Raw genomic sequence first — 26,189 nt, 5'->3', positions numbered from 1 at the left:
AGTCATACCCTTCGGGAAAACCAAGGTAACCCCAAGCTACCATATAGGTGGCAATCCACTAAGCACAGAAGAGGTTATCAGGGACCTGGGGACCCAGGTTGACAGTGGCCTTTCTTTTGAAACTCACGTTGCTAAAGTGGTTAGAAAGACCTTCTACATTGCCCACCTGATCATGAAGGGATTCACATCCAGATCTAGTGAGGTCATTGTTCCCTTGTACTCTTCACTTATCAGACCAATGATAGAGTACAATGCCCCATTCGGGATGTATCTCACCCAACATCTGCAGCAATTGGAGAGACCCCAAAAGTTCCTCACCAAAAGGATAAAGGGACTCCAAAATCTGTCATATGCTGCCAGATTGAAGAAACTCCAGATCTATTCAGTCGCATACCGTCTGCTCAGAGGTGACATGTGCCTGACATACAAAGCCATGTCCAACCCGGAATTAATGGACATGTTCCACCTCAAAAAATCCGAATCCACCAAAACCACTAGAGCAAGCGACTTAAACCTTAGCACGGATATAAATAGGACGTGCTGGAGGGATAGATTTATCACTCAGAGACTCCCTATGCCGTGGAATAAAATCCCGGTCCATGTGAGGCAGAGCACCTCGCTGGCTCTGTTCAAGAGAAATCTTGACCTGTGGATGGGAGATCGTAGGTTTACCCCAGGAATCATCTCGGTTCACTGCTGGACAGAGGCACAACAAACTAATGGGCACAGTATTTTTTCATATAAGGGGTGGCGTAAGCCACAAAACTTTGGGCTAGGCTTATAAATGCCTTAGGGCAGATAGCCTAGTATAAACCTATGAATCTATGAACCTATATATTTCAATGTTTAGTTTTAAAACATAGTGTTGCAATACAACTTGAGTCCTGTAGGGGCAATACAGCACGAGAAACAGTGTTGCAATACAATTTGAATCCTGTAGAGGAAATTAATTGTGGTCATGTGGTGGTGCCTGGCTTTTAAAAGGAAGTGATGTCAATGTTTTATGTAATCTGATGAAGTCAAGTGTATCTACTGACGAAAGCGCTCATTTAAAAGAGTATTTTTCTTCATATTTGTGGCGGTTTTTCTTATTTTCATTCAAGTTTAGTTTGTTTCTTGGTTATAGGATAAATAGAGTTATTATATGAAAGAGTACACTAAACAAAGAAGTCACAACTAGCCTCTTCAAGCCCAGGTACCGTGGGGGTCAGGTAATGGAAGTTAGCAGAGTACCTCAGTCTTTTTAAGGCCAGGGTAAACTTAGTATGGCAGAAGTTGTTTGGAGTGACAATACAGAGGATTCTACAATTGTTTTGTGAAAGCAGACTCCCTATATTTCCTTTAAGAACAAACAATTACATCCCAAGGTTGCACAATGTCAGAGTCAGTAACAGGTTCCATGATGCCTGATGATGAGATATTCCATTAGAGATCCAATAAAACATATATTCTTATAACAAAATAAAAACCATCACAAAAATAAAAGGCACACAAGTAACTAGTTAGGCCAGCCGAGGGCTTTCACTCCAGGAAATCCCAACAGTCATGACTGCAACAGTGAAACATGAACAGGCTTAACTCAATGAAAACAAACTGGCTTATGTGTAAGACACTGTTACTTTACTAAACATACTTGATTGGCAGAAGTTATGGATTATTACACAATGACTACTTATTCAAAAACTAGCACACTGGCTGGACAGCCCAACCAGTATGCCTGTTGCAAATTGAGCATATACCAATAGAAAAAAGTCTGGCCATTGAAGTATCACTGGGTGGCCAGACTTTGTATTGCCATATGCTAGGGGACAGTAAAATACACATGAAGTCAGGTATGTTCTGCAAAACTAAAAAAACAGAAACATACATGGTTTTCTGTATATTTCTTCTTTGCTCCGCATAAAATCCTGACATTTTAAATATTAAAACAGCAACAGAGACTTTTTTCAATACTTCTCCTGCACTGATGTATTGTGCAAATGTGGGAATGCAGGTCCCATACGCATGTGAAGACTTTAGCTGACAGAAGCAGAGCAACATTGAAGTGCGATTATAAAAAGATATTTACAAAAGATAAGCAATTTCTTTCTTAAATAATGTCATTGTATGTAAAAAAAAAAAAAAAAAAAAAAAATCCAGTCCTATTTTTGAGTACATCAGGATTTACCCATGGTTGGTTTTGTTTAATTAGTCACGCCTCACCCTTGTGATTAAATCACACCAATTGTGGGTAAATCCTGATTTACCCATGCACAGCTGTGGATATTAAATCCTGATATGCCCATGCACAGTCGTGGATATTAAATCCTGGTATACCCACACACATTTGTGGATATTAAATCCTGATATGCCCACACACAGTCGTGGATATTAAATCCTGGTATACCCACACACATTTGTGGATATTAAAGCCTGATATACCTGTACACAGTGGTGGATATTAAATCCTGAAATAGCGATACATAGTTGTGGATATTAAATCCTGATATAACCATGCACAGTCATTTATTTATTTTATTTATTTTACATTTGTTGACCGGGTTAGTCCAACTGGATATATGTCCATTTTCAGTAGAGGCCCAGGGAGAAAAGCTCCAATGGTTATTACAAGTTTAAACGGCAATACAATACAATAGGCAAAACAGAGTTAGTTAATATATGTAATAAACAAATATGATAGGAGCAAAAACAAAAGAGAAATAATAAAATGTCTTAAAAAAATAAAATAAAAAGTTTTTTTTTTTTTTTTACAATGGTCATACAGTATATATGAGATGACATTTATCTACATAGATGTTATGTAAAGGGATAGCTATCAAGGATATACAGTATATATGAGAACATTTATCTACATAGATGTTATGTAAAGGGATAGCTATCAAGGATATACAGTATATATGAGATAACATTTATCTACATAGATGTTATGTAAAGGGATAGCTATCAAGGATATACAGTATATATGAGATGACATTTATCTACATAGATGTTATGTAAAGGGATAGCTATCAAGGATATACAGTAGATATGAGATAACATTTATCTACATAGATGTTATGTAAAGGGATAGTTATCAAGGATATACAGTATATATGAGAACATTTATCTACACAGATGTTATGTAAAGGGATAGCTATCAAGGATATACAGTATATATGAGATAACATTTATCTACATAGATGTTATGTAAAGGGATAGCTATCAAGGATATACAGTATATATGAGATAACATTTATCTACACAGATGTTATGTAAAGGGATAGCTATCAAGGATATACAGTATATATGAGATAACATTTATCTACACAGATGTTATGTAAAGGGATAGCTATCAAGGATACAGGGAGAAGAGAATGAAAGTAATTATGGTAGAAGAAAAGAGAGAGAGGAAGAAGGAAAGTTAATCTGGGTTGGTACAGGAGCAAAGCCAGTGATTACTGAGATGCATTTTCAGTTGTCTTTTAAAAAGTGGCAGTGCGGACAAAGATGAGATATCAGAGGGTAGTTTGTTCCACATTTTTCCAACAGAGTTGGAAAAGAGGCAGTCACCTGCAGAGTTATTTGGTTTGGGAGTATAAATCAGTAGTTTGTTTGAAGAATGTAGGTGTTTCATGTTATTGTATGGTGAAATGAGGTTAGAGAGTATTGGTATTTTAGTTGGTTGATATAGAATTTTGTGAGCTATTAAGAGCTGTTGAAGTATTAGTTTGTTGGGAAGTTCAAGCCAACCTAGTTGTCTTAGGTTCAGGCAGTAGTGAGTTCTAAACTGGGATCCTGTAGCAAATCTAGCAATATTATAGTAAGATGCAGCAAGTTTCTTGAGGTTGTTTTTGGAGAGATTAGTGTAAATGGGGGAAGCATATAGAAGAGTAGAGATAAGATGAGATCTGGCTAAGGTGGTTCTTGCTTCAGGTGTAAGGAAGGGTTTAATTCTATAAAGGGATCCAATTTTTTTGTTAACTAATTTTATTGTGTTGTTGATGTGAGAGTCAAAGCTTAGATTATTGTCAACAGTTATTCCTAGTAATTTTTTAGTTGAATCTGGAGAAATGAGAGTGCTATCAGTGGAAGTGAGAGTGAAGTTAAGTGGGGTAGATTTACGGGTAAGTGAGAACAGTAACAGTTTGGTTTTCTTGGGGTTGAGGAGAAGGCAATGTCTGAGAACCATTGTTCAACAGTGGTAAAAGCTTTTTGGGTAAGAAACTGGAGTTCAGTTTGAGAGGTAGCAGTGCAGATTATAGTAGAATCATCTGCAAATTGTATGCAGGTAGTGTTTGGGATAGCTGATTGGAGGTCATTAAGATAGAAAATAGAAGGGGGCCTAGGATAGAGCCTTGAGGTACACCTAAAGAGGTAGGAAGGAGATTGAATAGTGAATTTTTCCAGAGTACTGCCTGCTGAGGGTTTTCTAGGTAAGATGTAAACCAAGTAAGGAAGGGGTATCAAGTGAGAGAGATTTTAGTATGTGCAGAAGAAGTTTATGATTGACCATGTCGAAAGCTTTAGATAAGTCAATGAAGACTGAAGATGATAGACAATTGTTGTTGCGGTTGTAGTTGATGGAGTTAGTAAAGGAGAGTAAAGCAGTGGTAGTACTGTGGGAAGGTCTGAATCCATGCTGACAGCAAGTAGGTTGTTATGGAGAAGGTGGTTAAGTAGTTGTTTATGGATACATTTTTCCATAATTTTAGCTAGAGGTGATAGAAGTCATGGATATTAAATCCCGATATACCCAAATCTATTCCAAAACATCTCATCCATCCATCTCCTATTTTTGCACATGAGGTCGAGGTGTCACTAACAGTGACAACCTTCTAGAGCCAATATTCACAACGCCAACTGGCTAGCCCTGCCATGGTTGCTCTTCCATGCCACATACTCACATGCATTCTCACACCTATGGTTATCTTAGAGTGTTCAATCCACCTACTGCATGTCTTTGAAATGTGAGAGAAAACAGGAGCACCCAGAGAAAACCCACACAAACACAGGGATGACATGCATACTCTGAACAGAAGATACCCTATTCGGGAATCGAAATTGGAAACCTCTTGCTATGAAGCAAAATTGCTCTCTACTGTGTCACGGTACCCTTATCATTTGTCTAATGGAATCCATTGTGTCAAACATCTTATTCATTCACCTACCCTTCACAGTGACTGCACCCTTGCATGCCACACTTTCCAGTCAGTCTACTATTTGATACTTTTACTTAACCTATCAATATATCTATTTTGTCAGTTCATTATTTTAAATCATAAATCAAGATATAACTGCAAAAATGATCACATGGGGTGTTGGTTCCTCAGAATGTTCCCGCTTATGCTTCAGTTAGGCAACAGAGGCTTCACCTGTGTGATCTAATTTTCCACTTGTGGGTATATACTGCACAAGCCAGATACCAAGTGCTTATCACTGCTTATTTAGAATGCACCTAGGACCTTCATCATGTAGGGTTGGCTAAAATGCACAAAATCCACCTGCAAATGAAAAGGGTAGGAGCAAATTACATAGGAAAAATGGGAATTGTGGGAACAATACATGCAGAGGAGGAACAAGGTTTAAAAGAAGGCAGGTTTTGAATGAGGTGTGTAATGTTTGACTGACAACGACTAGATACATTATAAGTGATGTACAATGTTTGCAATTACAATTATGTCAATGTGGTTTGTTTTCATTTATATAAATGCATGATTGTCTGTCACACGTGATAATTTAAAAAAGATGTTTCTTGTTTAAAAACAAAAATCCACCTGCAAATGCATTTTAATTAGCTGACAAGTAGACAAGACTGAATTACACACCCATCATCAGCCACAACCTTATTATAATACAAAGAGAAAAGTAAATCGTACAACACAGTGCAAAGATTTCAGTCATCTCATCAATTACGATGCACATAGAGGCTCCACTGCACCACATTGATGGGAAAACACAACAGCTCCTCCCTAAAATAAGTACTTTAATATGCTCAGCAGATACTTATCAGACCTCCAAATAGTAGCCCAACAAGCTTTTAATGATATAGAAACATATCTAAGTAAATTACAACTAATCCTCAACCCCAAAAAGACAGTTAATGCTATTTACCAGTAGCAAACAATCACCGACCACCCCTCCTTTCACTATTCTCTCAGCAAACAACACAGTCATCCAACCAGTTGAGCATACAAAACTCCTTGGAGGGACAACTGACAAACTCAGATTTGACCAACACAGCCACCACAATTAAGAAAGCTCACCATTCCTCACTGACAATAACAGACTAGCCATATCCAGAACTTTCCTCCTCTCCACACTCCTATATGCTCTTTACCAACTTAAAAAAAATCAGACTTAACCAAATTGGAAACTTGCTACAACAAAATAGCCCGTTTCGCAGCCAAACTTCCCCACCAAACCACCATTGTATTGCTCTACATTCAAATCTAAATTAAATTGGCTTGAGCTACTTAACCTTCTTCGTCTCTACCAACTTAAATTCACACACAATATCTTCCATCCTGACAGTTGCCAATCCCTCAAACTTGTTCCCTTCTCATGACCACGAAGTTTAAGATCTGCAGACAGAAAGTTTCTCACAGTAAACAAAGCTAACAACACTCACTGTGAAGCCCTATTCACAAATCAAATAGCCAAATCATGGAACTTTCTACCCCACACCCGCCAAAACACACCTGAATCTACCAGTTTTAAGCAACTTCTATTTGAACATCTATCAAAGAACTGGCATTGCTCCTGCGCCAAACCTGACTGACAAGAGATCTGTAACTCTCTCAACACGCTATACACTCCTTATCTCATTTCCTCCCTCTCCTCAGTGTTTATTACTGCTCAAAAAAAAAAAATAAATAAATAAATAAATATATATATATATATATATATATATATATATATATATATATAAAGGAAATCTCATTTGGTCATAGCTGTTACTTAATATGTACATACTACTAACTTTATTTTTTCTCATAATGATCTTCACTGAAATGCTTGTGTTTTTCTTTTTGAACCTGTATCTACTAGAAAACTGTATTGAGTACTACTCTGTATAGACTAACTAAAAGATATGTATTCTGCGTCTTACTGTATGTGTACTATTGTACTAATTACTGTATATTGCTTGCATTTCTGTGGAGCTTTTCTCCGTGGGCCTCCAGTGAAAATGGGCTTCTGGCCCATTCAGACTTTCCCGGTAAACAAATGTAAATAAATAAATAAGCAAGCAAGCTCAGAAATATTGTGTTAATGTATTATAAATGGATAATGAATTTGCTGGGAGCATTAGCCTGCTGATAGTTATCCCCAATACATTTGTCTAAGAGGATGCACCAGACAACATACAATCCAAAAAGTCTGATTACAAGAAACAAAGTCTGACTACAAGATCCTTGGCCTGAAAGATGATACCAAGACTCATCCTTGAAGCCAGCCTTGGGGGGGTCATCCACGAATGGCTTGCTGCAAGATGACCCATGTAACGGAGTTGAATCAGCCTGAAAAACAGGCATAGAGCTAACTACCCACATGGCAAAAGGTGGATGCGATGTTAGTCATGTGTCAGGAAGAAGTGGAAGAACAGCCACATGATTACAAAATGCTTGCATTACTTCAAGAGGGATCAGGGTACAGTGGAAAGTGGGACTTTTCCTTTTTCCAGCTGTTGTAGGATCAATGAGTTGGTATATAAACAGGACTGAGTATGGGAGCACAGCGCACCACATTGGACAGATTAAGACAAAATAGACGCTGGCAATGGAAACTGGCTCTCGAAATACGGAATGTCACCTCTCTGCTGGGGAAGGAGCTGAAGTTAATGTAGGGAGTTGTAAAGTAGCAGCTACCTACAGTTAGTTTTACCTTTACATAACATGGTATTGGTTCTGGGACCAGACTTCTTAATTGGGGTGTCTCTCTCTCTCCTGCTCTGGAGATGCCCTTCAGAAGCCCCAGGTGGGTGTGAGGATACTCACAAGCACCTGGCTGGATGCTGTACAACTGCAGATGACAGGATTAAATCATTGTGACAGACTCTTGCTTGCCAACATACCCTTGGATGTTCCCCAAACTACTTGGCTTTCCTGCACATCATGTATGCAGTCCTTGACAGGGCAGTACCTACTATGTAGCCCTACTGGAAAACTACTGCTCATGGGGAGTGCTGGAAACACCTGCAGACACCTGGAGGTGCAGGATTCAGAAGCACAGCTTGCCTGACCTAAACCCAAGTGGGAAAATGTTATTGGACTTCACTGATACTCAAGCATTTGTCCATAGCAAACCAAGTATGAACACAAGGCTGCTTTTAAGTTTACCTTGTGCCAAAAACACTAAATGACTTTGTAATTGTTTATTCAGACCTCTGGCCATATGTTTTAGATAGTTTAATGCCTGTATTCATTTGACTATCAAATGGTCTTTCTGATAGACTGGAATCAAATGGACAAGGCAGTGGCTGAACAGACTTAAGAAACCCATACATGGGAGAGGGTTTCCTGGGAACACCTAGCAGACGCCTCTATGTGGAAAGGTTCAGCAGTCACACTAAGACTGTCCCCCCTTATGACTAGAGAGGTCAGGGATGTGGAGTCTGAATGGACCCTGTTTAAGACCTCAGTAAGTGAGGCAGTGGCAAGGAGCTGTGCCTGGAAATTGGTGGTTGCATTGTGGTCACTAGGGTGAAAGAAGCAGTCAAGGCAAAAAAAAGAGTATTTTTGTTCAATGCTTGTGAGGTGGATAGGGTAGACTCTAAATCTGACCAAGAAATATCAGAAGTCAGGAAGGCAAGAGCTACGGCAGTTGTCAGGCCAAATGGCTGGGTGTGGAAGGAGTTTGTCAAGGCCATGGAGAAATGGTGACTCAGGAATGGCAGGGATGGGTGGGACATCATCCAGGCTATCATCAGCAAGTGTGGAGAAATGCTGATCCTGACTGGAACAGTCCCTGGAGAGGAGACAAAGAATACTGAAGAACTCCCGGACGTGACAGATATGGTTGTATCCACCAACCGCCCGCCCCCCCCCCCCACCCCCACCCCCACCGGGGGAAGACAGTGCCAAAAGCTACTGGTAACATTGGGTCCATTTCTGCATATTAGGACACAATGATTAAACACCTCCACAGCAGTAAGCTTGCACGCATGGATGCAATGTGGTCAGAAACAGTGAAAGCACACTAATCAATGTACAGGTTTCAAGGTTAATGCTCATTTTCAATGCATGGAACACGAGGACAGCATGTCTAGTTTAGCAAACTGAGGTGGAGTTCCCTATTTTCTCAAAAGGGGGCAGGAGTCTCTTCTAACTATAAAGGAATCACACTCCTCACAGTCTATGCCAAGGTGTTAGAAAAGAAACCAGCACAGGTTCCATCCTAGCTGAGGAACAGTGGAGGAAACCTTTATCCCTGCATTAATGCTGGAATGGTTGTGGAAGTCAGCCAGTCCTCACAACAAACTCTTTGAGGACTATATGACTACAGAGCCCGTAAAGTCTTGCTGGAGGCACAGAACGACCATGTGATCAGTGCTCCTGTCAGCCAGTCCTTATATTTGGAGAGTGAGAGCTGTATACACATTCTGAGAAATAAGTTGAATACATTCAAGTTGGGCATACAACTGCACTATGGGGGACCTCCCCTGTTTCTTACTTTCATGGATAGGACATCAAGACACAGCAAAGGTATCAAGAGTATCCAATATGGAGACATAGAGGTTGCCTCTCTCTCTCATTTGCAGAAGATGCCGTCTTCTTGGCTTTAAATGACTGTAATTCTCTAGCAAGCATTGGAGTCTCTGGAGAGATTCTGTTTCTCAAATGGCCTGTGAGCCCCTGAGGATTCCCCAAGATGAAGTGGAGTCTGTTACTGTAAATAGAGAAGTCTCATTGTCTCTGTTCAGCTTAATACCATTGTGACCTCCACCAAGAGAGTTTGGAAGATAGATATATGGATGTGCTACAAATATCCCACAGTGCTTTTATGAACAGTGGCTATATTTTCTACACATTTCACACTGTTGTATTGTAATCTTAGAATAAAAAAAAAAATAACCTACACATCTCTGAAGAGTTCATGACCGGTCTTCTGATCTTTCTTCTTGCCAGCATCTTGCAAACTGAATTGTTTTTTTACTGCTTCCAGATGGGCTTGACAATTTGTAGTCACTTCCCGAGGTCTCTCAGTCATGCTTAGCAAATGAGGTGGCATTGGAGGAAGTAGATCATCAGGGTAAAATGCTTTATGCTGGAGACACTGCAGAAGGTATAAGAAGTTATTAGCCAGCTGTGCTCGGAGCAGTGTTGTAATAAATGCAACCATAACTACAACTCACATCAACGATTGTACTTCAACAATCTTGCAGGAAGAAGTTTCACTGCGATAGATTCAATGTAGTCAAACAAAAAGGAAACTGCAGACCAGACAAATAAATACAGTAATGCATCTTATGATTGAAACACAGCTGGGAAGTCTACAACTGTTGTTATGCTAATGTTTAATGAGGTACAACCACTATGTACTTTTTTCAGCAATAATCTAAGAACTTGTTAAGAAATTAACTAACTTGTTGTCCTCACCATTACAACATTCAAGTATGGCTGATGGGGTGTAAAGACAGGTCTTCAATTCTTCAGTCTAGCATCTTAAAACTGTCTTCCTGCCTGTGTTTTCACCAAATATTTCTTGTATCTTTATGAAAAGTTACAGTTTCAGGAAATGGAGAGGTTTTGATGTGGCTATCGTGACAAGTGCTGAGACAACCCAACTATCTGCACAGCCAGAAATCTTGTGCCCAAAAAGCTGGAGAACCAGACAAAAAGTGATTACCCTGTTCTCCTTCCACAAGAAATGGCCCAGGCAATTGTAGCGACAGAAGGGCTCTCTAAAGGCAACCAATGTATGGGCACATTTCAAATCGCAGACTTTCAGATGTTAGCAAGTCCAGGAGTAACATGATTATGTGAAAACATGCTGCGTGCAGTCTTTCCTGGAAATAGTTAGGCAAAGCACATCAAACGTTCAACAAATGTGAATATGGCGGCCAGAGAACCATAAACTACACATTATACTCACAACAGTCTGTAGGAATACTAGCGAGAGTAAATGCGGTAAGAGGGTGAAAAAATGATCCAAACAGCCTAAAATTAGCATGGTAGGGAAAAAAAAACTGATTCCTTTATAGACCTTCTACTTTACTAACTGATGGCCATGTTGATCAGGTTCTAACTCCATGACTAAATTCATTCAGTCAGTTCACAGTTTCTGCAAGAATGTTAAATTCTATACTGGAAATATAAAGAACGATAAACCAAAAAATAAAAAATAAAGGCAGTTCCCTAGCAGGTAAATGCTCCTTCCAAAGAATAAATAAATAATATGTATGCCAGTTAATGGAAAGGAGTGAAGCTGGACAGTTTACCAAAAGTTGCTCTGGATAACTCCAAGTACGTCAAAGTACATCCAAATAGAACGTAGAATTCTGTAGTTTATATAAAAGATATTTTATTGCAACGGACAAGCGCTTTCGCTAAGTATAGCTTCTTCAGGTCACTTTAATAATGCAGAGATAAAATTGCTCAATATATAAGCATATCAATTAAACAATTTAAAACATCAATTACATATTTAAAAGGGAAATATAAAGAACAAACATATATTAGAAAATGTGTATGTATACAGCAATGCATGATAATGTATCTCAACTTAGAACCAGATATATAGGTATCAAAAAATGTATAAGGAACCTATATAAATGCAATGTGTACATATCAAGACAATACATAAAACAGTATGTGATAGTAGTGTGATAGATTGTATTATGACAGTGTACATTTTTATTGACATTTTTATCGACATTTTTAGTGATTTGTTTTGTAACATACAGATAGGTTATGGTTGCTATCTACACATATATATATATATTTTAGGAAATATATGTATATTTAACATACCTGTCCCAGCATATTTTTTAGTTTTTTAGTTTTTTATGTTTCACTTACTGTTTTATGTATTGTCTTGATATGTACACATTGCATTTATATAGGTTCCTTATACATTTTTTGATACCTATATATCTGGTTCTAAGTTGAGATACATTATCATGCATTGCTGTATACATACACATTTTCTAATATATGTTTGTTCTTTATATTTCCCTTCTAAATATGTAATTGATGTTTTAAATTGTTTAATTGATATGCTTATATATTGAGCAATTTTATCTCTGCATTATTAAAGTGACCTGAAGAAGCTATACTTAGCGAAAGCGCTTGTCCGTTGCAATAAAATATCTTTTATATAAACTACAGAATTCTACGTTCTATTTGGATGTACTTTGACGTACTTGGAGTTATCCAGAGCAACTTTTGGTAAACTGTCCAGCTTCACTCCTTTCCATTAACTGGCGTCTATACTGGAAATGATTTCACTACAAGACTGTGCTGTTAGTATATATATATATATATATATATATATATATATATATATATATATATATATATATATATATAAATATGTGTGTGTGTGTGTATATATATATATATATATATATATATATATATATATATATATATATATATATATATATTCACTACCAAGAAACAGATGCTCGGTGAAATGTGTGCTCGGACTGAATACACACCACGCTCCCCAACGCCCAGCATCAACCAGCATACAAATGCCCAAATGAGTGTATAACATGTTCATAAAAAGAACTCCATGCAGGAACATGGCTTTGTGCTGCCCTAAGTTTATTGTTCAGCTCACAATGAAACAATGATGAAAAGTACACAATACACAAACCTAGGTTTCGTCCCCTGGTGTCATCAGTGTGTATTGCAAATAGGACAGAGTGACATATTTATACCCCTTTCAATCAGCATTAATTAATAGAACAACTAGAAAGAGCAGACTGTATTAGTTTTGTGAAAGCATGAACAGCAACTGGACTGATATTCTACAGCAGGATTTGTTAATGTGTGTTCTCCATACCTGGCCATAAGAAAGCAGGCACCACCTGTACTAGGAAAGATACAATCATACCAGCAAAAAGAGTTCATCCTGACAAAACTGTGGCAGAAAGGAAAATTATTAAAAACTGGAGAAAGCGGAGTACGGAAAATGATTAGTCATAGTAATCCAGGCAGTAGAGATGCAACAGAAAATGTCAAGAGGCAGGTGTGAGATTCAAGTTGCTCTAGTCAGCTGACTTCAGAATACTTTTTCCCTTTTTTCCCCATTCTTCCCATTTTTTTCATGCAATAGGAGTACAAAGTTTATCCAACAAAATGTGAGCAAACATTCTTCTGACAATAAAGCTTACAAAGAGACGAACACTGCCAGTGAAACCTTTTACAATGTTAAGAAGGAAAATGTTTGAGTTGAGAGAAAGAAAAAAAGAACACAAGCTGACTAAAAAAATCAGGAGTACCTTGGACTTGAGTCAGTGTATGGTTGTGGGAGATGCAGATGAACCAGACCACCAGCATCACTGAAATTGGTAAATAAATTGGAGACTACAAAGTATCACTCTCATTCGAGAAATATGGCTTTACCAGAGAAACAGGCTTAGAAGGCGGCAGGACAAAAGTAAATGTAATATTGCTATGTTGTGATCTTGTGCTGCTGGTATGTGTGTGTAAAAGTGCAACAATTATATTACATGCAGAATTAAGATGTTTTTCTGTTATTTTTACAAAGGATGAATGTTTCATTAGCAAATGTTCAGTGGGAGTCGACATCTGCATCTAAGGCAGCTGTACATTCTGTTCTGAATGAAATTTATAAATATTAATTCCTGACTACATTTACATAGGCACCCTATCTGTAGGTGCAAGCAATTAATCTTGAGAGTTATGAGCATTCTTTGCTAAGGAAAATGCAAAATTTAAAGGTACAATGGCAAGCAGTTCAGTGAAAAATAAAGTTTGAATGTATGTGAAGTAATAAGAGACAGCAGCCTCTAGCATTCTTAATACTTTAATGTATTTAAGTGAACGCTGTACAATTTAGCTTTATTAGATAGCTAGTGCATTTTTCTTAAGGCTAAACGTAAATGAAAGTACATAATCTACATTTTTCTCATCTGGGGGGAAGAAATAAGAAAGGAACAGACAAAAATCAGTATAAGTTGGAACACAGTCTGTAGCATGCACTTCAGCATGGGTAACCCTAATTTTAGGAACATGCCCTGGATATTAAAAAGTGTGACACCAAGAATGCCTTGGCTAAACATATCTCTAACAATTTGACACACTCATTTGCATTCAGAGTTCTACAAACTGTTCTACCTAACTCCAGAGATGGAGACAACTTTAATGATTTAGAGTTAGTGGAACTTTCTTGGATTTTTAAACTTAAAGCACACTATGAACCAGGTCTGAACCAATATGTCAGTATTAGGGCTCCTTTAAAAGGACGTAGTGCCGAGTGATTCTTAATAACAGTTGCTTTTAATAACAGTTGTTTTAAGAGATTGAGAGTATATATACACACTAGAGCTTTTATACTCTCTAACAACTTTTATACTCTTGAACACTTTTGAATATTTCATGCACAGACTATGGCAAGCATTTTTTATATTGTTGACATGATTACAGTCTTAGTTAATATAGGCTAACGTGCTTTATATATCTTACCAGGACATATCAGTAAGTCTAACATTATTATTCCATTTCATGCATTCTTGTTTGCAAATGCATTTCACATAAATATAAATTCATGTCCATATAGTTCTATACGTACATAAACAAAATCTTTTATCTTGTTTATTTAATATTCTATACATTTTAATTATGCAGACTTTGATATTGTTATGAGTTTTTTGTTCTGCAAATGAGTTTAAGTGTTTCTTGTTCTTATTTCACTTAATCATATGGTTTTATATTTGACTGCATTGTCACCTACTGTTTTATTTGATTTTGTTGTCCAACATCAAGTGAGACATTTACATGAATTCTTTCATTTGTGCACTTATATATTCATATATTTGCTTGTTTATTTATTTATATTGATATTTACTTAGATATATATTTTTACACCTCTATATTTATATAAGAAATGAGCATACAAGAGTTTTGCAGGACATATTGCTTTACAATTTGCTGCTACAATAACTTTTTAACTTTTTCCACTTTTTAACCGTTCAACTACATTATTAAGACACAAGCAACAGCATTTACCATCAAATTGTTTTATTTAATTGAATGATTTTAATTGGGTAATTAAATTGATTGATTGTTTTAGAAATACCTATATATATCTGAGTTCTAAGCTGTTAGTTGTAAGGATCTGAAGAAGCGTGTCTTAGTACACGTGAAAGCGCTTGTCTTTTTACAATAAACGTTTGTATCCATTTATTGTGGTGGTCCGCTTCCAGTTTGTTTTAGACATTTATCTTTCTGGTTTCTGGAGCAGACCTTTGGGCCGTAGCGACTGTGTGTTCTTGGATTTATTATTGCTTCTGAAGCCGCTTAAGCCACACGATGGATAACCCTTCTATAGAGCTTGATTTTGTACCGGAGAAGACAGACCAAAGGAGGAAATGGGAAACCGTTATGGATGTACGAGATAATCCTTTCCTAGCTATGGAGCTTTTTGTAGTTGATTCAAATGCTGAAGCTACGAGTAGTGACAACTTACGTGAGTTTAATGTGAGCATAAAAGAGTTGGAGAATATGTTGTATAAATTACAGAGATTTACTTGGCAACGGAGACATTTGGAAGCATGCTTGCACTTTAAAATAGTGCCGAGAGGGATGAGAGTTCTCTGCATGCCCACCTATGGCGATAGCCATCCGGACTTATTGAAGAGGTGGCAGCAGTTGAACCTGGAACTAAGCTACAATTACATTAGACTGTTGTTGGATTATTTTTCTCCCATAGAGAAAGAACTGAGTAATAAAGCTGAAGCTTTGTATAATACTTTACATGACAAATTTAAAGGGGCTATGTACATGCAACGCACAGAGTCCCTGTTAAATCAAACTTCTTCTTATGGGGAGAGGTTGCAGCAAACTAAAATGTGCAAACTTCAACGTGATTATTTTGATTTTACAAATAGTCAAGTCTTCTTATGGCCGAAGAACAGGAATATCAGAGAGACTGGATTTGCAACGAACATTAATGCTGATGTTTTCAACACTGAAGCATCTGTTTCTATTACAAGCCAAAATGACACTACTGCTTTAAATGATCTGCCTGCAGCTTTAGAAGTGATGATGTCATCAGCGAGAGTCTCCGTTACCCCTACAATAGATTCTGACTGCACGCCACCGCCGAACCAGTTAGCGCTACCACGACCTGCTGTGAATAATACTGGAACTAAACCGAAGGTAGCACAGACCCACATTGAACGTTTTTTACCCCTACCAGTACAGAGCCAATATGGAACGAGAGGGAGATCGGACAGCAGAGACAGATTCAAGAGGAAGCTATCTGGGGAACAACAGGGTCGGAGAGGCCGATGGAGGAATGGAGCAACTTAATTGTTAATTTATCCAGGTACATTTTGACTCCAATGGACTGTGAGTTGTTAAACAAAGGTTTGAACTATATACCTGCTCAAATCAGCAATATATCTGAAATTTTGAAGGATTTAAGACTTTTCTTACGTAATATTTCTTTGAAACTGCTTTTTAACAATAAGAAGGGCTCAAATGATGTTTCTGATGTTACTTCTGAAGTCTGCTTCAGAAAGAAAAGCACTTTCACACCTGTTTTAACTCCTGTAGCTGAATGTTTTTTAAAGATATGTGAAGATGACTTGTACAAATACTATTATGATTTTAAACACAATGCATTGTTTTTTAATACATACACTACTGAATGGGACAGGATTTATTCTCTGAAACGAAATAATGACCTGGTGATTAAATCAGCAGACAAGGGGGGTGCGATAGTTCTACTTGACACTAATGTATATGTAGATGCGATGCTTGCACTCTTGAATGAATCTACTACCTATAAACCCATTGATAGTTTAGGACTCACCAAAATTATTTATACAGTACACCAAGAACTTTATGAATACTTAATGTGTAGACAGATAGATAATGATTTATACCAATATTTCTTCATTGAAAAACCTCGAACACCGTACATCAAAGGTTTGCCGAAAATACACAAAGGCCTGTACCCACCACCTATGAGACCCATAGTTGTGGGACAAGGCTGGGTCACTGAGACATTGTCAGTCTTTTTAGAGAAGAAACTCAGGCCTTTGGTTAGTGAGACAACATCTATCCTGAAGGATACTTATGACTTGCTTGAATGTTTAAATAACTATTCCCATGCAAATGTAGATGAACTACTTTTTGTGACCTTGGATGTAAAGAACTTGTTCACTGCTATACCCAATGACTTTGGCATAGAAGCCCTGAGGAATATTATAAATAAGAGTCAGAAGTTTAGCACTAGTGAAGAGGGACTATTATGTGCCATCATGGAACTTGTTTTAACCAACAATGTTTTCAAATTCAGGGACCAATTGTATTTGCAGCAATGGGGGGTAGCCATGGGCACCCCCTGTGCCAATACTTATGCAAATTTAGTAATGTTGTATTGGGAGCAGACGTTTTTATTCACACATGGCAGTTTTAAGAAAATTAGCCTTTATAAACGATTTGTGGATGATGTTCTGCTGTTTTGGCATGGGAGTAGAATGGAGCTTCTCACCTTCATAGAGCAGTTAGAAGCCACTACTAACTTTCTGAGCTTTACAATAAGTCATGACCCACACAGCATAGATTTTTTAGATGTGAGGCTCTACAAGAACACAAACAAAGAGATTGAGACAACCATTTTCAGGAAGGAATGTTGGAGAAACACTTTACTGCAATTTAACAGCATGCATCCTAGGTATGTGTTTGATAGTATAATGAAGAGCCAGTTTATCAGAGTAAAGAGGTTATGTCATAATAGCATTGAACTCGACAAACAGAGTGATTTTCTAGAACAATGTTTTCTGAGCAGAGGCTATGATCAAGAAAAACTTAGGAAGATTAAGAATCAGATTATACATAATGAACAAACTACTAATATAGGAAATCATACTGGAATGTCTAGGCATCATGGTAAGAAGCTCTTTGACAATTCTAGAATCGGAATTAACCTGAGATACACTAGTGATATTCATCACATTAAAGATATCATTCTCAGTAATTGGCATATTCTTTTGACTGATCAACGGTTAGCAGCATTGGTGGGCCACACACCATCATATACATTTCGCAACAGCAAGAATCTTAGCAGGCTTTTATGTGTAGAGTTGAATATTGTTAGTAAGAACACAAGCATCAACAGAAACAGGAGGACAGGAACCTTCCCTTGTAACAAGTGCAGTATATGCACTTTGATTACTACAGTTCAAGTGTTTGAGCATCCAGCCTTGAACTATAGGTTCGAACCCCATCAAACTGCTACATGTGTAAGTAAGAATCTTGTCTACTTGGCCACTTGCCAGAAGTGCACAGCGTTCTATGTAGGAATGACTACTAGAACCTTGAGAGAGAGGGTATTGGAACATGCCCTGGATATTAAAAAGTGTGACACCAAGAATGCCTTGGCTAAACATATCTCTAACAATTTGATACACTCATTTGCATTCAGAGTTCTACAAACTGTTCTACCTAACTCCAGAGATGGAGACAACTTTAATGATTTAGAGTTAGTGGAACTTTCTTGGATTTTTAAACTTAAAGCACACTATGAACCAGGTCTGAACCAATATGTCAGTATTAGGGCTCCTTTAAAAGGACGTAGTGCCGAGTAATTCTTAATAACAGTTGCTTTTAATAACAGTTGTTTTAAGAGATTGAGAGTATATATACACACTAGAGCTTTTATACTCTCTAACAACTTTTATACTCTTGAACACTTTTGAATATTTCATGCACAGACTATGGCAAGCATTTTTTATATTGTTGACATGATTACAGTCTTAGTTAATATAGGCTAACGTGCTTTATATATCTTACCAGGACATATCAGTAAGTCTAACATTATTATTCCATTTCATGCATTCTTGTTTACAAATGCATTTCACATAAATATAAATTCATGTCCATATAGTTCTATACGTACATAAACAAAATCTTTTATCTTGTTTATTTAATATTCTATACACTTTAATTATGCAGACTTTGATATTGTTATGAGTTTTTTGTTCTGCAAATGAGTTTAAGTGTTTCTTGTTCTTATTTCACTTAATCATATGGTTTTATATTTGACTGCATTGTCACCTACTGTTTTATTTGATTTTGTTGTCCAACATCAAGTGAGACATTTACATGGATTCTTTCATTTGTGCACTTATATATTCATATATTTGCTTGTTTATTTATTTATATTGATATTTACTTAGATATATATTTTTACACCTCTATATTTATATAAGAAATGAGCATACAAGAGTTTTGCAGGACATATTGCTTTACAATTTGCTGCTACAATAACTTTTTAACTTTTTTAACTTTTTCCACTTTTTAACCGTTCAACTACATTATTAAGACACAAGCAACAGCATTTACCATCAAATTGTTTTATTTAATTGAATGATTTTAATTGGGTAATTAAATTGATTGATTGTTTTAGAAATACCTATATATATCTGAGTTCTAAGCTGTTAGTTGTAAGGATCTGAAGAAGCGTGTCTTAGTACACGTGAAAGCGCTTGTCTTTTTACAATAAACGTTTGTATCCATTTATTGTGGTGGTCCGCTTCCAGTTTGTTTTAGACATTTATCTTTCTGGAGCAGACCTTTGGGCCGTAGCGACTGTGTGTTCTTGGATTTATTATTGCTTCTGAAGCCGCTTAAGCCACACGATGGATAACCCTTCTATAGAGCTTGATTTTGTACTGGAGAAGACAGACCAAAGGAGGAAATGGGAAACCGTTATGGATGTACGAGATAATCCTTTCCTAGCTATGGAGCTTTTTGTAGTTGATTCAAATGCTGAAGCTACGAGTAGTGACAACTTACGTGAGTTTAATGTGAGCATAAAAGAGTTAGAGAATATGTTGTATAAATTACAGAGATTTACTTGGCAACGGAGACATTTGGAAGCATGCTTGCACTTTAAAATAGTGCCGAGAGGGATGAGAGTTCTCTGCATGCCCACCTATGGCGATAGCCATCCGGACTTATTGAAGAGGTGGCAGCAGTTGAACCTGGAACTAAGCTACAATTACATTAGACTGTTGTTGGATTATTTTTCTCCCATAGAGAAAGAACTGAGTAATAAAGCTGAAGCTTTGTATAATACTTTACATGACAAATTTAAAGGGGCTATGTACATGCAACGCACAGAGTCCCTGTTAAATCAAACTTCTTCTTATGGGGAGAGGTTGCAGCAAACTAAAATGCGCAAACTTCAACGTGATTATTTTGATTTTACAAATAGTCAAGTCTTCTTATGGCCGAAGAACAGGAATATCAGAGAGACTGGATTTGCAACTAACATTAATGCTGATGTTTTCAACACTGAAGCATCTGTTTCTATTACAAGCCAAAATGATACTACTGCTTTAAATGATCTGCCTGCAGCTTTAGGAGTGATGATGTCATCAGCGAGAGTCTCCGTTACCCCAACAATAGATTCTGACTGCACGCCACCGCCGAACCAGTTAGCACTACCACGACCTGCTGTGAATAATACTGGAGCTAAACCGAAGGTAGCACAGACCCACATTGAACGTTTTTTACCCCTACCAGTACAGAGCCAATATGGAACGAGAGGGAGATCGGACAGCAGAGACAGATTCAAGAGGAAGCTATCGGGGGAACAACAGGGTCGGAGAGGCCGATGGAGGAATGGAGCAACTTAATTGTTAATTTATCCAGGTACATTTTGACTCCAATGGACTGTGAGTTGTTAAACAAAGGTTTGAACTATATACCTGCTCAAATCAGCAATATATCTGAAATTTTGAAGGATTTAAGACTTTTCTTACGTAATATTTCTTTGAAACTGCTTTTTAACAATAAGAAGGGCTCAAATGATGTTTCTGATGTTACTTCTGAAGTCCGCTTCAGAAAGAAAAGCACTTTCACACCTGTTTTAACTCCTGTAGCTGAATGTTTTTTAAAGATATGTGAAGATGACTTGTACAAACACTATTATGATTTTAAACACAATGCATTGTTTTTTAATACATACACTACTGAATGGGACAGGATTTATTCTCTGAAACGAAATAATGACCTGGTGATTAAATCAGCAGACAAGGGGGGTGCAATAGTTCTACTTGACACTAATGTATATGTAGATGCGATGCTTGCACTCTTGAATGAATCTACTACCTATAAACCCATTGATAGTTTAGGACTCACCAAAATTATTTATAAAGTACACCAAGAACTTTATGAATACTTAATGTGTAGACAGATAGATCATGATTTATACCAATATTTCTTCATTGAAAAACCTCGAACACCGTACATCAAAGGTTTGCCGAAAATACACAAAGGCCTGTACCCACCACCTATGAGACCCATAGTTGTGGGACAAGGCTGGGTCATTGAGACATTGTCAGTCTTTTTAGAGAAGAAACTCAGGCCTTTGGTTAGTGAGACAACATCTATCCTGAAGGATACTTATGACTTGCTTGAATGTTTAAATAACTATTCCCATGCAAATGTAGATGAACTACTTTTTGTGACCTTGGATGTAAAGAACTTGTTCACTGCTATACCCAATGACTTTGGCATAGAAGCCCTGAGGAATATTATAAATAAGAGTCAGAAGTTTAGCACTAGTGAAGAGGGACTATTATGTGCCATCATGGAACTTGTTTTAACCAACAATGTTTTCAAATTCAGGGACCAATTGTATTTGCAGCAATGGGGGGTAGCCATGGGCACCCCCTGTGCCAATACTTATGCAAATTTAGTAATGTTGTATTGGGAGCAGACGTTTTTATTCACACATGGCAGTTTTAAGAAAATTAGCCTTTATAAACGATTTGTGGATGACGTTCTGCTGTTTTGGCATGGGAGTAGAATGGAGCTTCTCACCTTCATAGAGCAGTTAGAAGCCACTACTAACTTTCTGAGCTTTACAATAAGTCATGACCCACACAGCATAGATTTTTTAGATGTGAGGCTCTACAAGAACACAAACAAAGAGATCGAGACAACCATTTTCAGGAAGGAATGTTGGAGAAACACTTTACTGCAATTTAACAGCATGCATCCTAGGTATGTGTTTGATAGTATACTGAAGAGCCAGTTTATCAGAGTAAAGAGGTTATGTCATAATAGCATTGAACTCGACAGAGTGATTTTCTAGAACAATGTTTTCTGAGCAGAGGCTATGATCAAGAAAAACTTAGGAAGATTAAGAATCAGATTATACATAATGAACAAACTACTAATATAGGAAATCATACTGGAATGTCTAGGCATCATGGTAAGAAGCTCTTTGACAATTCTAGAATCAGAATTAACCTGAGATACACTAGTGATATTCATCACATTAAAGATATCATTCTCAGTAATTGGCATATTCTTTTGACTGATCAACGGTTAGCAGCATTGGTGGGCCACACACCATCATATACATTTCGCAACAGCAAGAATCTTAGCAGGCTTTTATGTGTAGAGTTGAATACTGTTAGTAAGAACACAAGTATCGACAGGAACCTTCCCTTGTAACAAGTGCAGTATATGCACTTTGATTACTACAGTTCAAGTGTTTGAGCATCCAGCCTTGAACTATAGGTTCGAACCCCATCAAACTGCTACATGTGTAAGTAAGAATCTTGTCTACTTAGCCACTTGCCAGAAGTGCACAGCGTTCTATGTAGGAATGACTACTAGAACCTTGAGAGAGAGGGTATTGGAACATGCCCTGGATATTAAAAAGTGTGACACCAAGAATGCCTTGGCTAAACATATCTCTAACAATTTGACACACTCATTTGCATTCAGAGTTCTACAAACTGTTCTACCTAACTCCAGAGATGGAGACAACTTTAATGATTTAGAGTTAGTGGAACTTTCTTGGATTTTTAAACTTAAAGCACACTATGAACCAGGTCTGAACCAGTCAGTATTAGGGCTCCTTTAAAAGGATGTAGTGCCGAGTGATTCTTAATAACAGTTGCTTTTAATAACAGTTGTTTTAAGAGATTGAGAGTATATATACACACTAGAGCTTTTATACTCTCTAACAACTTTTATACTCTTGAACACTTTTGAATATTTCATGCACAGACTATGGCAAGCATTTTTTATATTGTTGACATGATTACAGTCTTAGTTAATATAGGCTAACGTGCTTTATATATCTTACCAGGACATATCAGTAAGTCTAACATTATTATTCCATTTCATGCATTCTTGTTTGCAAATGCATTTCACATAAATATAAATTCATGTCCATATAGTTCTATACGTACATAAACAAAATCTTTTATCTTGTTTATTTAATATTCTATACACTTTAATTATGCAGACTTTGATATTGTTATGAGTTTTTTGTTCTGCAAATGAGTTTAAGTGTTTCTTGTTCTTATTTCACTTAATCATATGGTTTTATATTTGACTGCATTGTCACCTACTGTTTTATTTGATTTTGTTGTCCAACATCAAGTGAGACATTTACATGGATTCTTTCATTTGTGCACTTATATATTCATATATTTGCTTGTTTATTTATTTATATTGATATTTACTTAGATATATATTTTTACACCTCTATATTTATATAAGAAATGAGCATACAAGAGTTTTGCAGGACATATTGCTTTACAATTTGCTGCTACAATAACTTTTTAACTTTTTTAACTTTTTCCACTTTTTAACCGTTCAACTACATTATTAAGACACAAGCAACAGCATTTACCATCAAATTGTTTTATTTAATTGAATGATTTTAATTGGGTAATTAAATTGATTGATTGTTTTAGAAATACCTATATATATCTGAGTTCTAAGCTGTTAGTTGTAAGGATCTGAAGAAGCGTGTCTTAGTACACGTGAAAGCACTTGTCTTTTTACAATAAACGTTTGTATCCATTTATTGTGGTGGTCCGCTTCCAGTTTGTTTTAGACATTTATCTTTCTGGTTTCTGGAGCAGACCTTTGGGCCGTAGCGACTGTGTGTTCTTGGAAAAATCAGTGTAAGTTGGAACACAGTCTGTAGCATGCACTTCAGCATGGGTCACCCTAATTTTAGGTTAAGTAATGCCTTCAGATTCAGCTGTTCATTTGAAGCAATTTTTCCTATCTAGATGATTATACTTCATTTCTGAAGATATGCACAGTTGTAGGCATTTGTCCTAAGTTAATAGGGAATGGGTGTCTTGAAAATGCATTTAGTTTTTTATTTGAGGGTTTTCATTAAAACATGTCTTGCAAAATGTGGCATAACTTCAAATGGACATAAACTACTATGTAAAAGATCACCCTGTCAAATATTAGTGTGCACTTAACTCATAAGCTGGGAATTCACATTCAAAAAACTGATATGTATAATAGGTGGGAACAACAGCTTTTATCATAACATTACGCTGTTCATATTATCTTGAAACATAAATGGCCTTACAGATACAGACAGAAAATAAATACTAATGAATTATACTAAAAAAATGAAGAGAGTGCAAATAGCAATGCTACAGGAGGCACATTTGGAAAGAAATGAGCATGTAAATTTGACAAAAAGCATTTCAGAACTGACATTCAACCAAATATCACAGAGAAAAGCAAAGAGGAATAATATTACTAATTGCTAGAGGGGCTCCAATACTGACAGAAGAGGAAAAAAGACAACAATGGTAGATCTATGGTAGTAATGGGTTACTGGTAAGGGAGGAAGATTACACTAGCATGGATTTACATTCCATCACAAACTGCTATTATAGAGCTTATGCAAATGTTTGGTGAAATAATCGTACTTCATCAGGGAATATTACTTATAGGTGGGGAATGGAACATGATTTGCAATAGTGAGGATGCATTAGGGGACCTAGAAGAGAAAATATAGCAAAAGAGGGTAGACTTCTGAAGGAATTTATGAATATATTTGGTATGGAAGATAAGAAATTACTAGTAGGAGCCCAGAGAGAATTTACACATTACTCCTCAAGGTACAATAACTGGGCTACACTAGACAGAAATTATGTTTCACAGGAACATGTGCATTTGACTGAAAGCTTCAACACATGCCCAATAACTGTATCAGATTTCAATAAATATTTCAGATCACCCATTAAAATGCAGGGTAATGAAGTAAAAATGAGACACTGGTGCTCTCCCACGTACCTGTTAAAAAGAGAAGAATTTAAGGAATGGATAGCAGGAATTAATCAAGAGTTTACTAGGGAAGATAGAAAAACTTCATAGTTAAAACTTGTGAATGGGATAAAATGAAAATTGAGTTTGCAAATACAGTAAAAAATAAAAGATGAAGACAAGGTTAAGAAGTAATAGGAATTACTTACATGGGATGAAAAAGGTTAAAGTATAGCAAAATAAGGGGAATCTCACAAAACAAGAAGAGGCACAAATGCAGAGTGCTAAACAGAAAATAAAGTACCACCTGGATAATATGGACAAGTCTAGAAAGATTGTTGTTAAGCAACTACTTTTTTTAAAAAAAATAATGTTTATTGATTTTACAAACTTGGAGGATTACAATTCAAATACAAACAAATGAACAAAAAGAAAAAAAAATAACTATTTATAAGAATCCATAGCAATAACAAGTTAATACAAGTCATCAATATTTTTCTAGTAATCATATTTTTTTTCATTTGTGAAGAAATGTTTTAAGATCCAATAAAATTTATTGATACCAAATAAGGTTTGAGGAATTAGGTTATGCTTATTATTTTGAATCAATCGTTCATGTATTGATTTCCATGCTGAATATGTGGAATTTAACTATAACACTATCACATCTTTGATAGCAGATTCTTCATATAGTTCAATATTTGGGAAAGCTAACCCTCCATCTTCCCAGCTTTTAATACCCTAATCAAAAGATACTCTTGGTTTATTAGGATAACAAAGGAATTTTAAGAGGGTTGTGTTTAATTTAATTATTTTTTTGGTGGGAAGAAATATTACAGCCTGTATACAGAATAAGATTTTTTGGTAGTATAATCTTCTTTATTAAAATCTGTCCGCCATTGTAAAAAAAAAAAGACTTATTCCAGTCCTCTATTAGACATCTAATTACATTAAGTTTGA

At 36.5% G+C, this 26,189-nt stretch overlaps 1 protein-coding gene across 3 annotated transcripts in view; it reads right to left on the bottom strand.

The window, feature by feature from the left end:
- Nucleotides 1-26,189, bottom strand: part of XRCC5 (X-ray repair cross complementing 5) — a 2,194,257-nt gene that overhangs the window by 1,083,449 nt on the left and 1,084,619 nt on the right. For all 3 annotated transcript variants that reach the window (XM_044060671.1, XM_044060672.1, XM_044060673.1), the window contains one exon: nt 10,055-10,251. In XM_044060671.1, coding sequence (XP_043916606.1) covers nt 10,055-10,251 — 197 coding nt within the window. The remainder of the gene's footprint in view (nt 1-10,054; nt 10,252-26,189) is intronic.

Source organism: Protopterus annectens, chromosome 2.part0, assembly GCF_019279795.1.
Source record: "Protopterus annectens isolate FY-2018-M chromosome 2.part0, PAN1.0, whole genome shotgun sequence".
Classification (NCBI taxonomy): Eukaryota; Metazoa; Chordata; order Ceratodontiformes; family Protopteridae; genus Protopterus; species Protopterus annectens.
This window is presented reverse-complemented; position numbering and strand designations above follow the sequence as displayed.